Source organism: Mesoplodon mirus, assembly GCF_964341445.2.
Source record: "Mesoplodon mirus genome assembly, chromosome: 5".
NCBI lineage: Eukaryota > Metazoa > Chordata > Mammalia > Artiodactyla > Ziphiidae > Mesoplodon > Mesoplodon mirus.
This window is the reverse complement of record NC_138980.1, coordinates 138261085-138279025: the sequence shown is the minus strand read 5'-3', so window position 1 is coordinate 138279025 and position 17941 is coordinate 138261085. Positions and strand designations below refer to the sequence as shown.

Genomic DNA, 17941 nt, shown 5'->3' with positions numbered 1-17941 from the left:
AAAAAGCAGCAGGGGGAGCAGAACGCAAAAACACTAAGAAAAAGCACCCCAGAAAAGCAATTTAATTTATAGGCAAAAGAAACATGATAGCGATCTTTGTTAAAAACCAAACAGACAAACTAAGTTCCATATAAAAGTCATGTTCACATTTGCAAAGCTGGCCTACGTACGTCTAGAAAGAACTAAAGAAAAACCTGAAGTCTCTTAGAAGGATGCCTGAATCCTAACTTCAAGGCAGACTTTCAGCTTGAAGCATGGTAGGTTCCAGCAATGCCAAGCCTCGGAACTGCCCCAAATTTAGAGAGAAGAAACAATACATTTTTATAGTAGTATATTTTGGGGGGAAATCAAGATGATTTTTTCTCCTTCAAACATCGCCACACTTACATTGAAGATGTGGTGAAATGTGCATTATTAGGTCACAAGAGAATAAAGTTACAGGGTTCCACAGCATAACCCTTGAGGCTTAGTTCCTGGCCTGCCCTCCTCACATCCTCAGTTTACTTTCTATGAGAGAAAGGTAACCAAAAACACTGTGAAGCTATTCTGCCTTAAAAACAGTCTAAAAAGTTACTTTAGCTTTGCAAAACCTGTACAAAAGGATGGAAATGTACCTACCAATCCCACATTATATTTAATATTTTTAAAAAATTAATCAGTGCTGTTTTTTCAGTTTTAGAATAAAAGAGGAAAAGTATTTAGCTGTCTGGAATTCTGTAGCTGAAATTTAAGAAAAGATTAAGCTTCTAATTAGAACTTCAAAATGTTTGTGTCTATATTATACTTAAAAAGGTATAAATATAATTTAAGCATTTTTTACAATACAGAACTGTGCACTCAAGACAGTTATTAAGAATTGTATTATAAAAACCCATGAAACTTAAAACATCAAGTATAAATGACAACTGAATGGTAAAAAAAATATTTTAGCCAAGTAGGCAACCAATCAAGTTTAACCTAAACCTTCAATAATAATACCAATAATGGCAGGTATAGTCTCTGTCAGACACTATTTATTAGCTAACTATTTTACACATATTCTTTCAAATTCTTACACTGACCTTTCAAAATAGATATCATTGTGCTCATCTTATGCTAAGGAAACCGAAGCTAAAAGACGTTTGTCATTTCTCTAATGTAACCCAGCTAGTAAGGAACAAAACCATGATTCAACTTCCAGGTCTGTCTGCCTCCAAAGCTTTGAGACCTCACCAAAACCTCTCTTAACTCTAGCAGTGAGGTTTCAAAGGAAATCTGTACAAATCTTGGGCAGATTAATGGGCTTATGAGGCTAAATGCTGTAGCTTTAACCTCTCAAACTAAATGCCATCTGGAGTCTCTTACCCTACTTGGTACAAGCATCCTACATGTATTACAGACAACGTTGGCAGTGGCCAAAAATTCAATAATTTTCCTGTCTCAATACCATCAATAAGCATTATGCACATTACAATCCCAGTCAGGAAATACATCTAGTTGCTTCTAAAGCGTCATTTAAAAACTGCTAATAGTTCAGATTCCTTCTATTGAGATTTTTTTAAATATGAAGAATCCATTAACCCAATTTGTTAAATGAGTTTGAGGAATCAATTTCCTTCTTCCTAACACCCAAATCCACCTCCATAATAAATATTTTCTCTACATAATCACTTAAAAATCCTAATTTCTTACTAGTATTTTATTGTGTCATTTTAATCTATTAGAGTACTTTTTTTTTTAAAGCCTGAAAAAGAGAAGAAAACAAAGAAAAACTTCATGACTTTTCAAGGGAAACACTGGTTTGGTTCGAACAAGTACATGTGAAAAGAATGGATGTCAATAAGTCTAATAACCAAAAGCAATGTTTCAGACTTATTCATTCGCACTCAAGAGATGCTCGCAACCTAGCGGACACATGACGCAAGTTGTCACATTTCCAGTTCAGACTTAGGTTCGGCATCACTCCTGGGGACCTTTAGATCAGCTGCTCCAACTCAGTTTACAGCTCATGTGGATGTGACTTATTTGTGCCCTTGTTATCTGGCTGAAGGGTAACTTTACAACCTTTACCAAGAGCTCTATTTCCTTCTATGCTAATCCGTTTTCATCTATAAAAAGTCACAGGAGCTTAGCACTCATTTAGAAATGAATGGGGTTTTTTAAAAAAAAAGAAATGAATGAATTAGCCATGAAAAGTTTAATCAACAGCTTCAGCTGAGTTGAATCTTTTAATGTTAAAAATAAGTGTCATGTCAAGAATCTTATAAGACATCAACACAGCTAGAATGACTATATTTTGAAAAAGTCTTTTCTCACTTAACCTAGATTTCACTTCAACCAAATAAATTCACCTCCTACACTAAACCTGTAAATTAACCTAAAGTCTGAGGGGCCTTCACAATAAAGATTAAAAAAAAAATCCCTGTCTTTAAAAGACAGGGATTTTAAAAGAAAGAAATGCCCTTAAAAGAAAGAAATCATTTTGACCAATCACTGTGACCTCAAGTTTTATTTTTTCATCTTAAAGTATAGATAAATTAATACTTGACAGTTGAAGTCATTTACAATACATGATTAGATTTCATGTTAATTTTTAAATTCAAATAGAGGTCTCATCATTAAGAGTATGGATTGGGGGAAAGTAATTGTAGCTGCTGAGGTTCATTGTGCTGAAAAAGTACTGTCAAATCATCTTGAAAATATAAGCAAAGGCTTGCACATCTTTTGGTGCCTTCTGGTTTTTCCTTTTACTACATAGAATTAACCAGACAAGAGAATAAGAACTCAGGCCCACTGCAGAATGGTCCCATTCGGCGTTTAGGACACTGGAGATACTCAGCATATGTCTACTGCTATTATGAACCAAATTATGAAAGAACAATCTATATGTTATAAAATGAATCAACGAACTAAGAATTTGTTAGCCAGATGAGAACAATGGCTCCTGATGCCACGGCAGGGAGTAAGAGAGTAATAACCCATCATTTTGATGAGGAGCCATACCAAATTTAGAAATGAGGCTTAAATGACAGAAAAAAAAAATACAGATTTGATCATCAGTGTGCATATGGGTAGGTCAGTGTGCCTACGGGTAGATTAGTGCCTGCAGATAGTGACTGGGGGGTCCTTTTTATCTTGTTTATTTGAAGCTAACTTTTTACTTAAAAACCATGCTGTCTGTATAAGTATTGTCAACAGATAAGACAATCAAGTGGGTGATATGCTATGATATTTTTTTAAAACTGCATGAGAAAAAAAAAGGTGGGATAAAAACTATAGTAAACTAAAAAAAAAAAAAAAAGCATAGCTCTCTGAAAAATATGTGCATGTAGATAAACAGTAAAATGGTATACCTTCCTGACCTTGTAAATAGGTGGCCAAAGATACTTAAATATTTTTAGGGGGCAACTGTTATTAATTGCCACACAAAGTTACCAGTCCTTACTGGCTAAACCCCTCAACCACCTGCATCCAACATGCCCATGCTTCCTTTCCTATCCCCTGAGCCAAACAATCATTAAAAACATACATAATCCCAATTATTTCCTTACATAACTGAAGATTGTTTAAAAAACAAACAAACAAGGAATTCCAAAAAATACACCAAAACTGACAACACTCTACCTTGCTTTAAGGCTGTGCCAGGCTAAGAGTTGATTCTCAGCCCTCAAACCTCCACTATCCACCAAGACCAGCACCTTGGCATACGGCACAAATGCCCCATTGAAGCATCACTGTAACTAAATAACCTCAGAAAACTGGACTCTCTCTCCAAGATTCACGGAAACAAAGGCAGTGATCACAATGAACCTTAACTTTGATGTCCCCTGTGGACACATATGGCCAAGCAAAAAGATAAAGGCTCAGTTTTTACAGGGTACCCTGACACTTAGATAAATGGGGGTTAAGGTTCCAAGTTCAGTGAACTCTTCTGCGTTTGAGTTCAGTAGGTGGTGACATCCAAGGGATTGCACTGACCTCTAGTAACTCTTATTTTCCACTGGGAATCCCAAGAATACCCTACAACATGGATTGCCTGTGGACCAGACTCGGTTTCTGTTGCAAGGGCAAAGTGTCACTTAGAAGTACCCCTCCAAACACACACACACACACACACACACACACACACACAGTGTCTTGGGGTACTGCAGTCAAACTATGTCAAAGTTGCTTTTGCAAATGTTTAATTTCTCTGGAGTGAATAGAAGAGAGAGGGAAGGCACGGCATCAGGAACCTCCTTCCAAGGGAACCAAAATGCAGTGAGTGTGACAAACCCCTGTATGTATTTCCCCGGGCCACGGGGACTGGTGGCTTCACCAGCGTGGGAATCAGCAGCCTAGGAGCCTCTCGGTGAGAGCCGAGCCGGGGCTTACCTTGTTGGAGGCCATCTCACTGACGGAGTGCCTGGTCTGCAGGGTCTCTAGCTGGTCCAGACACCAGTCCAGCTCCTCCAGGGTCTCGCTGGCCAGTTTCTGGTAGGCCTCCTCTGCGAAGAGATAGGGAAAGGGGCACTCAGTTCTCAAGCGCTTCACAGGGCCGCCGGCGAGTTCAAAGGGGGCCATCCTGCCGTACCCCGTCATGCTCGGATGCCCGGTGCCCGCACATGAGGGCTGCTCCTTCATATTGACGAGCCGGGCTCCGCGACGGGGGCCGGGGCTCTGCTAGCGGTGCGGCCGGCCTCGGGAACGCACGCCCTCTCCAGCTTGGCGTCTCTGTTCGGCGTCCAGGAAGGGCGCGCCAAGTGTGGCGAGCCAACTTCTACACGGACCAAAACCCTCAAGATGAGACTTTGAAGAAGTCCTGGTGCCGGAGGACGGCGAAGGGGATGGCGCGCGCGCCCGGGAGCCCGCCCCGCGGAGGGAGCGTCTGGTCCACGGCGCGATCTGCGCGGCGCCCGGCCCCGAGCCGCGGCCCCGCGCCCGCCCCTCCTGCCGAGCCTTCACTCAAAGCAAATGAATCAGCCGCGGCCGGGTGCGCAGCCACCACGTTTCCTGTTTTCTTTCTCAACTCCTCCGGCGGCGGGCGCAGCGCGGCTCCATCGCCGCGGCTTTCCGAGAACACTACCCCTCGCGCCCCGCACGGCCCTTGGCGCCGCCCGGCTTCTCCTCGGCTCTCTCACGCCGAGATCGCCCGGGGCCACGGCCCGCCAGGGGCCCCCGCCGCCCCGCCGCCTCGCCTAAGCATCACCCCGCGCCGCTCGCTCCGAAGCCCGGCTGGGGAGGCGCGGGCGCTAGAGTGTGTGTCAGTGCTGCTGCCGGGGGCCGGGGCGAGGGGAGCGGCGGAAAACCCGGCGTGGAGCGCCCGCCGCCGGCTCGCCCGCCGCCCGGGGTCGCGCCCGCCGCGGGGCTCAGGCGGGACCTGGGGCGCACGCGCGCGCGACGGCGCACCTGCCCCGCGGGGACCCCGCGCGCCCAGCCGAGCCGAGGCCCTCCCGGTTGCCCAGACGGCCCGAGCCTCCGCGTCTCCACTGTCCCGTGCTTCCTGCGAGCTTTCGCCGGACAGCCCGACGGGCGGCACAAGCTGGGTATTTAGGACCCGCGCAACCGTTTGTGTGGGTTTGGGTTTTAGTGTTTCTGAGGCTTCGTTTCTGAGGGTTTAGGATTTACCTACTTCAAGAGGACAGGGTGGTTGTGCAATCAGAAGTATTTCTATTAAGACCAGACCCTCAGTTCCCAGCCCAGCCTCTGCTAAGAACCATACGTCTAAATTTCGGGGTGGACATAAGCAAGCAAACAAAAACATACAATGTTGTGGGTCAGAACGCCTTAGAGTTCACAGATTTGGCAATATGTTGTGTTTTCACATTCAGAATTGTCTAAGAGTTACAGTAAAGGAAGAGCAATGTGAATGCAGCACGCCGTATGGGCAATTTACGCCTGTCCTGCATACATGCTTCCTTCGTCAGTGGAATTGCAGATCAGGGACCCGGAGGGTATTTCGATGCCAATGGGAAGAGTCTGGAAGAGTGTTTCTACCCACCGTGCACAGAAAAAACTACAAACGTGAGAAAATGGAAAGACCACATCCAAAGACACCGTATGGAAGCAGGTTCTATTTACAAAATTTGACCCTGGGGGAGCTCTACAGTAAGGGATCAATTGCAGGGAACTTCACTATATTAGCGTGCAGGTAAGCGAACCTTTTAGAGGAGGGAAAACATCCAATCTCCCAAGAGCTCATCTTACGAAACTTTGTTACTGTCAATTAGAAAGAATACACTGAAAAGCTTACATGAAGTTGGTGAGATCCTTTTCCTTGGTCTTCGAATCTACAGGTATTGGAGAAGAAATCCTGCCCTTGAAATTTAGACTCCATAAATGAGGAGTGGCACAACAAAAAAATTCATGGACTGAATCTCGGGCACCTGGGATTTTCCAGATAGGTTTTTATATAACATTTGTAAAAGTTAGAATAACTTTCAAAGTATTTGTTACATGGGCCATGTGGCTTATTATTATCAGGGATTCTTGAACTGTTTGCTATTCACTTTGGGCACTCTAGGTTAAAAATTGCCTCTTTTATTCCACTTTTTTTTTTTTCCTGCACCAATCTCTGTAAATATATACTTTTGGGGAACAACAACTACCCAACCTTGCCAGGTGAATTAAAGTGTGATTGGAGCTTTTCCCCCAACAAAAGGAAAAGCCTTAAAGATAATCTTAAATCGTAAGTATAAAGTATTTTATCTTTATAGCCTATCCCTGATTAAGTATATAAAAATAGAACATGCTTGTTATAAAATTTGAAACATTACACAAAGATGTAATGCAGAAAGTTCCTTGTAATCCCATACCCTAAAGATCACAAATAATAATTAAGCCTATGACCATAACACATTTTCATTTTACTTAATATCTTCCATATGCAACTATAGCATTACCTAGTTGTGATGGAAGTACATGTACTATATGGTTTTATTCTGGCTTTTTTCTTCCAAGGTATAAAATAAGGATGTAGGAATTTTTAGAGGAAATTAACTTATTTTAGGTGATTTGATTTGGGCTATCCATAGTTAGTTCATCCAATGGATTAAAGATGCATGACCATTGTATGTAGGATTTGTTCACTGCCATCTTTCCAGTCACTGGTTATATCTGGAAGCCAGGAATCCCCTCTCCACACCTCAAAGGCTTGGTGTTCCGTGTTCCTCTCCCCTACTCTCCAACATTTCCAAAGTCTGATCCCCAGGGGGACCTCCCAGTCCCCTTCCCATCTTCACCAACTCCTCAAAGCTTTTCAGAAATAGGCCTTGGACCTAGCAGGATGTGGCACCACGTATTACACTTCAGTGTTTAATTTTTAATTGTAATAGTGAAGAAGTAATTCAGTAAAGTTTCAATGCCTCAAGACATTATGTACTTAAATACAGGACTTGCTCTTAAGAAGGCAGTACAGCGACAAGAGGGACAGCTTGTTTCAGAAGATCTACTTTATGTCCCAATTATAGATTAGTCATTTTGACAAAATCAGCATTTGAGTACAATTAGAATGTGGCCTGTGTATGTATTTTATTTTATTTATTTTATTTTTTTAAACACCTTTATTGTGTATGTATTTTAAATTCTAACTACTTCTGCATGCACTGTATAAATCTGGGGAATGAAAAAAGAAAAAAAAAATGACCAGAGCACACCTACATACCAATAAGTAAGAAAATAATTACTAACAACAGAGCAAAGAACAGTATGTTCTATAAAACTGTTGCTCAAATAAAGAATTACTGTTGATATTAGCATAGAGCTGAGAATACTACTTTTTCCAAATTCCTAGGTTTATAGGCAATACAGTTAGCCACAGTTTTTCAGGATCAGTGTTAAAGCTTAACTTTTAGGAATTTTAACCCCAAATGTTCTAAAACATCAAGTAACTGACTTTTTCATCCCCACTAAAAAAGCCTCAATGTGGAGTTGCCAGCTATCCTCCAGGAAACTGAGTCAGCACACCAAACAACACACCTAAATGTCACCAACATTTTGCAGGACAAAAACAGTGAGCTAGTTTAATTTGGGGTTTTACCAAGAACACATACTGCATTCATGAATAAAATACTTTTCTCCCCAGAGAGTAGCAGTCACTGTGGCACTACTTGAAAATATAAGAAAACTCTTCTATTTTCCCGTCCAAAATCTTGCTAAGTCAAGGAACTACAGGGAGAAACTGTCTAAGCAACAACTCTTGGCCAAATTCCATAAAAGCCAGGAGAGGGCTCTGGAACAGCAACTGAGAAATAACTTGAGCCTTTGGAAGTCCCCTCCTACAGCAGCATCAGTTTCCTTCAAGGCCCCCTTGAACTATGTGACACCCGTGTTTCTGCTCAGGATCTTCTGTGAACAAACAGTCCTCAATTCTTGCAGGCCAGCACTTGGCTTCCGTCATTGTGATGTGATCAAGGGTTCCCCTGACACATGGCCTGAAATGGTGCCAGGAGCTCCAGGAGAAGATGCTGAAGCAGCAGCTTCCTTTTGAAAAGGAAAAAACTAATTGCCTCAGAGCCACAGCAGTGAGCTAGAGGTTGAGGTCATTTTCTTGTGAAATGTTCAGCCGCTTACTCTTACCCACAACTTACAGCGATGTTGACCATTGAGGTAAAAGGATCCGTTCTACATAATGTGTGACTCTATGGACGTCAGTTTCTTTGCCAACTCTTGACTGATTAAAGGTCTGTATAAATTTGTCATAACTCCTAGACAGCCCCATTGGTGTAAATGAAGAGAACAAGTCCAAAAAAATCACTTTACCTTGGACACCATTTGCTTTCCATTCATTAAAAATAATAAATACAAACTGTAACGGCTGATTCAGATTGTTCTTAAAAATTAAAAAAAAAAAAAGCCCTTCACTAAACATCTCCTAAGAGCGAGTAATTAAATGTATACTTCCTAAGCAATTCCAGCTTCTCCTTTCCTAATTCCCACCCAAATTCCCTCTTTGTTCCTAAGGATGGAATTGATAGTGTCTAAAGTAGGTAGAACTGGAGAAAAATGATTTCCACTTCACCATGTATTGCTTCAAGCTAATCACTCCCTGAATTTGCTACAGTAAAAGATTGATGCAATTTAGCTCCAACTTTTGCTGACTTTTTTTTGTCTCTACATTTTATCTGATGGGAAATACATGAAGGAGTTGGATACACTTTCAATGTGTACATGTAACAGGTTTAAGCAGAGCTTGCCAGTGGCAAGCTGTTCTCATTTCCAAGTGTATTTCTGGCATCAAGTTTTGAAATCTTATGAAAAATATAAAATTTCACTTAGTACTTCAAAAAACCTCCAAGGAGAAGGTGTACATAATTTTGTGAGTTTTTTTCTATCTTCCCACTATCTATGATTTTTTTTCTGGGTCTGCCTAAGGCTCTAGTAGAATTTTTTAATGAAATAAATACAAGACTGGATTTTACTGACTTCTAGTACCATCATAAATTCAACAAACATTTATTTAGCACCAAGTATGTGTCACGCACTTTATTAGAGTCTGCAAAAACAAGATGAATGAAAGAATGTGCCCCTTATCCAAGGAAAGCTTAGAGTCCAGGGGTGGAGATAGTTTCAGCATACTATATTGTAGAAAGCATTCTGAAAGAAGGAAGCATGTAGGCTATGGGAGAATAACAGAAGGAAATTTAAATCAGAGGTGGAGTGGGAGAAGGCTGAGGCTTAAAGAATGAAACAGGAGGTAAGTGAAGGGGATGGGAAGAGTTTTTAAGGGAAAATAATATGAATGAGCACATGGGCCTGAGTTCAAAAGATGTATGTATATGTGTACATAGGGAAAGGAACTCCCATGAGTAGGACCTTGCTCAGGGGGAAAGAGGCTGGAGAAACCCACAGACACTGGTCATGGAAGTCTTGTCAGGCATGTGTAGGGGCTTTGGACTGAATCTTCAAAAGGAGGAGCCACTGAGTGATTTGGAGTACTGCTCGATAGGGGATCTGGTTTTATTAACATGGAAAATTCTAGGACTCTGCAGTAAATGGGATTGAGGGAGGCAAGGCTGAAGTCAGTGAGACCATTATCTTCAGCCATGTTATTGGTAGACTAAAATTAATAATTTACAGAATATTTGCTTTTCTGATGATTATTCTTATCTAAGACAATCTCAGTATTAAAATTTGACATAAGCATATGCTCTCATGACATGTCAGGCATGAACAGAAGGACTGCTCAGTGGGACTTCCAAAGGAATAGACTTCTTGCTCTTAAAAACTACAGTCTTCTGGGGGCTTCCCTGGTGGCGCAGTGGTTGGGAATCTGCCTGCCAATGCAGGGGACACGGGTTCGAGCCCTGGTCTGGGAGGATCCCACATGCCACGGAGCAACTAAGCCTGTGAGCCACAACTACTGAGCCTGCGTGTCTGGAGCCTGTGCTCCGCAGTGGGAGAGGCCGCGACAGTGAGAGGCCCGCGCACCACGATGAAGAGTGGCCCCCACTCGTTGCAACTGGAGAAAGCCCTCGCACAGAAACGAAGACCCAACACAGCCAAAAATAAATAAATAAATAAAAAACAATAAAAAACAAACAAAAAAACCCTACAGTCTTTTGAAATTGTCATCATATTGTATTCATCGTAACTCTATTCACCAGAATTTCTTTCAGGGAGAGTGCAAGAAAGTGCTTGACAAGGCTGCTTATTACAGAAGATGGGACTTAAGGAGTACTGGTTTGGGTAGAACTAACCTGTGGTCTCTTCCACGTAGGAAAGGGGAAGAATATGCTTGTTGCTCCAGTGGGAATATATGTGGTGTGTGTGTGTGTGTAACAGAAAGGAGTCAGTTTTGTTTACAGGATAATTTCACCCTATAAATCTCCCACTCCCCCCAGTCTTTAATAAAGTTACTGAAGGTACAAAATGCTGAGATAAAGAGATTTTGTTTTGTTTAATCTGAGCTTGGAGGCCAGATTGGCTCAAACTGAAATGTCAGCCTGAGCTGACACTGAGAAGAGACAGAGAAAGAGGAGGAAGCTTTTGGAACTCAGTGTAAGATCAGGAAGGAATTTTGTCCAAGGAATTGGAGTTTGAGCCAAGCTTAATCAGACATCTGGATTGTGGACTTTATGTGACATGTGAGCGACTATAAGTAATATTACTCCTTGATGGAAACTAGAAGAGTAGGAGGTGGTTCCCATCTCCATTCCACTACATACAAGCCATAATCCCTGGCACATCACCTAATCTTTCTTGGACGTTAATTTCCTCACCTGTAGATTGGGGATAATAACAAGAACCTTGTAGAATTTTTTTTTTCTTTTTTTTTTTTTTGTGGTACGCGGGCCTCTCACTGTTGTGGCCTCTCCCGTTGCAGAGCACAGGCTCCGGACACGCAGGCTCAGCGGCCATGGCTCACAGGCCTAGCCGCTCTGCGGCATGTGGAATCTTCCCGGACTGGGGCACGAACCCGTGTCCCCTGCATTGGCAGGCGGACTCTCAACCACTGCACCACCAGGGAAGCCCCCCTTGTAGATTATTTTAAGTGAGAGACCGTGAGTTAAATAACCTTGTGTTGCTTACCTACTAGATTCTTTTCCAGGCACTGCACTAAATGATGGAGATTTAGCAATGAACAAGGTAGTTAAAAGTTCCTGCCTACTCTCAAGGAGTTTACATTCTACTAGTTATAATAATTTTCTTTTCACTTGAATAAACATATATTGAACACCTGCTAGGTCCCAGGCATTGGGTACACCAAATGGAAGGAAATAACTTTGCGTTTAAAGAAGCTCATAGTCCAATGAGGAAGGCAATTATTAGAGATATGTATGTAAGTTTCCACCAAAACCAGGCAGTAGGTACAGCAAAGTTGGCATAAGGCAGTAGGTACAGCAAAGTCAGCATATGTAAGTTTCCACCAAAACCAGGCAGTAGGTACAGCAAAGTCGGCATAAGGGGGACAGGGAAGGTGCCAACTACCACATCTCAGGAGCGATCTGGGAAAACTTTCTGAAAGAAGGAATGCCAGCCTTGAGTCTCCAAGGATGAAATGAAGAGTTAACCAGGTGAGAAATGGGAGGTGACATCTAAGATAGAGAGTAACGTGTCACTGCCAGTTAGAGAACATAGGCCATTCAGGTAGCTACAAGCAGAGAAGAATGCTAAGTTTGGGATCCAGCAATGGACAAAGATTAAGGTGGAGAGGCAGTTATGGGGGATTTAGTATACTATTCCAAGAGTTTATGGGTTTTTTCCCCAAGGAGCCACTAAAAATCTAAGCAAGAATGTCACATGGTCAGATTTGCTTTTCAGAGAGATTACCCTGGGAAGTGTGAGAAGAGGGTTGGAGAAAGACGAGACCAGTTAGGAGGCCTAGTGTGAGAGGAGAAGCTGCCAGAAAGGTAGGGAGAGAACCTCTCAGGAGGTTCTTTCAAAGGAGAGAGTATCAAGGCATAGCCACTGATATCCAAAACAGACCATATACACCCAACGGTTTGAGGTAAGATGACTTTCATTCCCAATTTATATTTCACCAACAAAGATTAGAAATGCTAGTGAGGAAGCTTCTCTCTGGGAATTTGTTTCAATAAAAGAACAACAAACATTTTGCAAAAGGACTGAAAAAAAACCCTATTAGAACTACGTATGTTATTTTCATACTCCTGTTACAACCTTAGGAGTCATTTTGATTCCCATGGGGAGGGGGCTTGTAGGAGGGTATCTGTGTTTCCATCAACCTTCAGGGATGACACAGTCATCTTTATCTCTGTTAGTTCTTGCACAAAGCATTCCTTATAGCAGGTAAGGAGTTTGCTTAGGTGATCTCTACTTCCCACACAGCTCTGGTACTTGCTTATTTTATAACTTCTGACACTATGTTAATCTGGGTGAGGTGTTGGTTTTGAAGTTGTTCATGACTGATTAACCGGGGTGGGGTCAGGTTTTACTATAGAGGGCATTACAGAATTGACCAGATGTCTTCAAAGGTCCCATCCAATACCATGATTCTGGACCTCTGTGAGTTTAGCTCAACTGTATACCAGGTAGGGATGTTTTACATTGGAAATTGAGGTATTTTGAGAAAGAAAGTTATTGATAAATAGAAAGTCTTGCTTTCTCTGCTGTATAATTATACCCTCTACCCCTGCCCCCAACCATATTCTCATCTAATACTTTGCCAATTGATTTACCAATTTCTTCTTAATTTCTACAACTGCCACCTTCAGTCAAATTCTCATCTATATATTTCTAGATTCATGTAACAGCAGGCTACTGGATCTCCCTGGGTGTGGTTTTTCTCACCACAGTCCTGTTTATAAAGTCAGAATAATCTTACTTAAGCTCTGTTTTTAATGTGTAAGTTCCTCACTCAAAATTCAGCTGCACAAACTCCTTCCTTCTTATTCTATGAATGCCATACTTCTTGAGTTCACAGAAGGCCTTTTTTTTTCCAGTGGTCTTTTCCACACCATTCCAGATTCTCTTATTCACCATCCCATCTAAGGCTGCCATTCTTAGACATTCCTTCCACCTAGATACAATTTGCTGGCTTCTGTCTCTATGACTGTGTTTATGTCACTTTTATGTATGTTTCTAGGCTTTTCTATAAGTGCGTAGGACGGTTGCTGACATTTACAGGCACTCAACAAGTATTTGTGAGCAAATAACCAATAAGTAGGCATAGGGGCTTCCCTGGTGGCGCAGTGGTTGAGAGTCCACCTGCCGATGCAGGGGACACGGGTTCGTGCCCCAGTCCAGGAAGATCCCACATGCCGCAGAGCAGCTGGGCCCGTGAGCCATGGCCGCTGAGCCTGCGCGTCCGGAGCCAGTGCTCCACAACGGGAGAGGCCACAACAGTGAGAGGCCCGCATACCACAAAAAAAAAAAAAAAAAAAAAAAAAAAAATGTAGGCATGCTTTATAACAAATAAGAATATTTCTTTCCAAGTAAGATTTAAGTAGTCATCATGTCCTGGGTATGCCTCTCTAGATGTATCCATCTTCATGTATCTCTTATGCTACATCTCTTGCTTTCGAACTCTGTTGTCTGCTGCTAAAGAGTATCAGGAGCTAACATTGCCAGAACTTTGGAATGGTTCATGCATCACAGTGTCTTTTGGAAGATATATTAATATTATCCTGAAATGATAGGTATTATGATAAATACAGAGAATGAACTTTACAAAATCAGGCAAAATTTTGAAAGATTCCATCAATATGCAGGTATGAAGTTTGAGGGGAACAAGTGAATGAACTAAAGGCTGTGTACCATCCATCCTACCAAGATCAAGAGAATGGGTTCCCCATGCAAATCAAAATTGGAAGAATAGTTGGATCTCCTACCTACTTACCTATTCTTGCCGCTCGGAGTTTAGCCAATCTGTAGTGCTCGTGTTATTTTCTAACAGCCATATTTAAATCTCTATTTCTCTCTCAGTGTAATAAACTTAAATACTGTCTATGGCCTCCCCATTAGATTATTCTGTGTTTTCACTACTTCATCTCCCCTATCCACCCCATCCCCATCTGTTTCCCCATTCTTACACCCCACACATACATACTCTGTTGGTTTTATGCTTTAAAAAATAATTTAGATTTTTAAATTCCAGACTTTTAGATTTTCCTTAGACTATGACTTTTCTGTCTTCAGAATCCTTTCTCAACCTTTACAATTCATGGTCACATTACATCATGTATTTCTCTTCACCATTACCTAGACTTGATTCATTGCTCACTATTCTATCTTGTACACTCCATTATCCTTATCTCCCTATCTTTGTTCTGACTTTTCACATGGAAGGAGAACTCCCTTAAGTGATTGTTCATAAAGGAGCCACTGGTGGTAGGTATATTTTGATTCCCTGTACTTCAAAAGGCACAATGCTTATAAACCTTTTTGGAAGTCTAATAAACCTTTTGAGAATCTAAAGCAAACCTCTCCAGAAAATTGGACATAAGTTCATATCATCGGAGTTTTTATTTTAAAAGTGTTCACTGGCTTCCCTGAAGTCCCCAAGGACTCCAGGTGAAGAATTCCTTCCAGAATGGAGAAAAGAAAATAATTGTTTTAATCAAAACTGCTCCAGAATTTTTTACTCTGAATTGGTACCTCTGCTGCCTTCTTTGTTTCCTTATTCCCCTTCACTAGGGATACCTAAAGAGAAGTAACGTCAAAGAGGCATTCATCCCATTTAAGGGAATTGAAATCTGAGCTAAGAAAAATATATCTATACAAAAGGTGTCCAAAGAAAGACTAGGCTCTTTCAAATAGGCTATGAATAGGTTTGAGAAGGGTAACTTCTTATGTCCCAGTTTTATACTCACTACTTGTGCTATAAGTAGAACATATGAGTGAGAAGCCACGTCAGCCTACTGGTAAACCTGCATTTGTTAAATGTGTATACATTATAGAGCAAGTTTTAGCACTCAAGATTATATCATATATACACGGATGGTCTACTTGTGCATGAACTGGCACCATACACAAGCTTAAGTAAAAGAAATTAGTTTTCTAACTGTACAAGAGTATCTGGGGAGGTTTAGATTTGGATAAGAAAGCTCTTACACACACATGCAAAGACCCACAACCCGTAGAGTTCCCCATGGGAAGCAGTATGACAGATCGGAAAGAGCATAGATTTTTAAGTCACCCAGAATTTGAATTCCAGCTTTGCCATTGTTCTAGTCATCATGTTATCTTAAATTAGTCGTTTAAATACCTGAGCCCATTGTATAAATTGGGAATTAATTTTTATGAGAACTGCATGTGAAAATGCATGTAATGCACGTATATCTGACTTATAGCAGGTACTCAATCAATAGTAACTATTATTCTGACCCAACTTATAAGGTTGTTTAAATAAATTAATCTACAATAAGGCATTTCATACATAAAGGGTTACTTCCACTCTCACAGGTTCTCAATCCTAAGCCAATTACTATTTTCTTACCATCATCCTTCAATTATTAACCAGTTCTGGGCTGAACATGAGTGAAGAATCTAAGATCTAGAATAGCCTTCACAAGACCACACCAAATCACGCAAAGTCACTAGCATTTAAAAATACGGGGGCTTTTCTCTGGTGGCGCAGTGGTTGAGAATCTGCCTGCCGATGCAGGGGACACGGGTTCGAGCCCTGGTCTGGGAAGATCCCACATGCCGCGGAGCAACTAAGCCCGTGAGCCACAACCACTGAGCCTGCGCGTCTGGAGCCTGTGCTCCGCAACAAGAGAGGCCGTGATAGTGAGAGGCCCACACACCGCGATGAAGAGTGGCCCCCGCTCGCCACAACTAGAGAAAGCCCTCGCACAGAAACGAAGACCCAACACAGCAAAAATAAATAAATAAATAAATAAATAAATAAATTTATTAAAAAGTACAAATATGTCATTGGTTAATGACAGAACACCACTTACTATGAAGTTACCAGAGATATCACTCCAACATTTCCCAAAGAATGTTTAAATGAAAATAATTCCTATGAGAGTCTCCTTACTAAGAGAATTCTGTGGTCAAACAACATTGGGAAATGTGACATATGATTTTAAGAAGCAGTGATTTTAATGGACATGAACCTACCAAAAGCTAGAAGCTCTACAGCAAAGAGACCTATTTAATGTCATTTAACAAGTATTATTAAAACATATTTTATCTTGGAGTGCAACAACTATAATGTCTTGAAGCATACTTTGGAAAACTTTGCTCTATATCATGTCAGGTGAGTCCGAAAGCATAAATACAATACATATGTTCTGTAGGTTCCCATATATTTGAAATCTCCACCAAGGACATCTTCTTTCCCCTCCTCATGCCCTCATGTACTGTTGAGAAGTGGCAAGAGAGTAACCTTCCTCCTCCCCTCCCTCCCCCTTTCTCTCTCTCATCCCATAAAGAGAGCAGTCCAACAATCCATACATATTTATTGAGCCTCTCTGATATGCTTGTTGCTGTGAAATACAAGAACATGAAAGATTCAGTGGCCTGGGCCTGGGAAGGAGCTTATAATACCCTGCTGAGAAAATCAGACACGTGACCAGTTGCTGCCTAGAGACAGTGGAAGGTGGCATGGAAATCATCAGCTTGGAAGCGCTCCTGTGGCTCAGGGCAGGGAGCAGAAGGTATGGACGGCAGCTAGGTGTGCAGGGTTCCAGGAAGAAGGCGAACCTGGATGGAGGTCTTCGGCGCAGTCTGTGGTTTGAATGGCTGTGGGTGGGGGGAGGGAGTCAACTGGCATTCTTTTCAAGTAGAAGAAACAAACATCTGAAGCCTGAATAAAGGTTCCATGTGTGGGTGGAAAATAGCCCGGATAGAGTAGACTCCTTCCAGGGAGCAGGAGGGAAACAGAGTGGAATACTTCAATGTGTGGCCTGGAGCTAATGGATACTGAGGGAATTGCATAAGTGTACTTGTGGCCCAGGAGGATAAAATGAGGAAGGGAGGAGGTAGGTTAAGAATCCATTGCAGGACTTCCCTGGTGGCGCAGTGGTTAAGAATCCGCCTGCCAATGCAGGGGACACGGGTTCGAGCCCTGGTCTGGGAAGATCCCACATGCCATGGAGCAACAAAGCCCGTGCGCCACAACTACTGTGGCTGCGCTCTAGAGCCCGCGAGCCACAACTACTGAAGCCCGCATGCCTAGAGCCCATGCTCCGCAACAAGAGAAGCCATTGCAATGAGAAGCCCACGCACCGCAACGAAGAGTAGCCCCCGCTCGACACAACTAGAGAAAAGCCTGCATGCAGCAATGAAGACCCAATTCAGCCAACAATAAAAATTATAAATAAATAAATAAAATAATCCATTTCAGGAGTCCAGATGCACAGTGAGCAATAAACCAAGATTTCTAGAGGTATCTATTTTAGTGGCCTCCTATGACAGTCATGAGCGATAGAAAGAGCATGACATTGGGGACAGAGACCTAGGCTCAAATGTTGGCTCTGCAACTTAGCAATGTGGCAAAGTTGGGTGAATTATTGAACTTCTCAATCTATCAGTTTTTTCATTGTAAATAGAGCTAAAAATACACCCCACAGAA

General features: G+C 42.0%; 1 protein-coding gene across 4 annotated transcripts in view; it reads right to left on the bottom strand.

The window, feature by feature from the left end:
* Positions 1–17941, bottom strand: part of LOC309803775 (3',5'-cyclic-AMP phosphodiesterase 4D) — a 575480-nt gene that overhangs the window by 51280 nt on the left and 506259 nt on the right. For 3 of the 4 annotated variants that reach the window (XM_082620485.1, XM_082620483.1, XM_082620484.1), the window contains exon 6: positions 4354–4466. In XM_082620485.1, coding sequence (XP_082476611.1) covers positions 4354–4466 — 113 coding nt within the window. Of the gene's footprint in view, positions 1–4353; positions 4467–4552; positions 4804–17941 lie in introns of those variants that run through there. The other variant, XM_082620487.1, reaches the window with a different exon arrangement.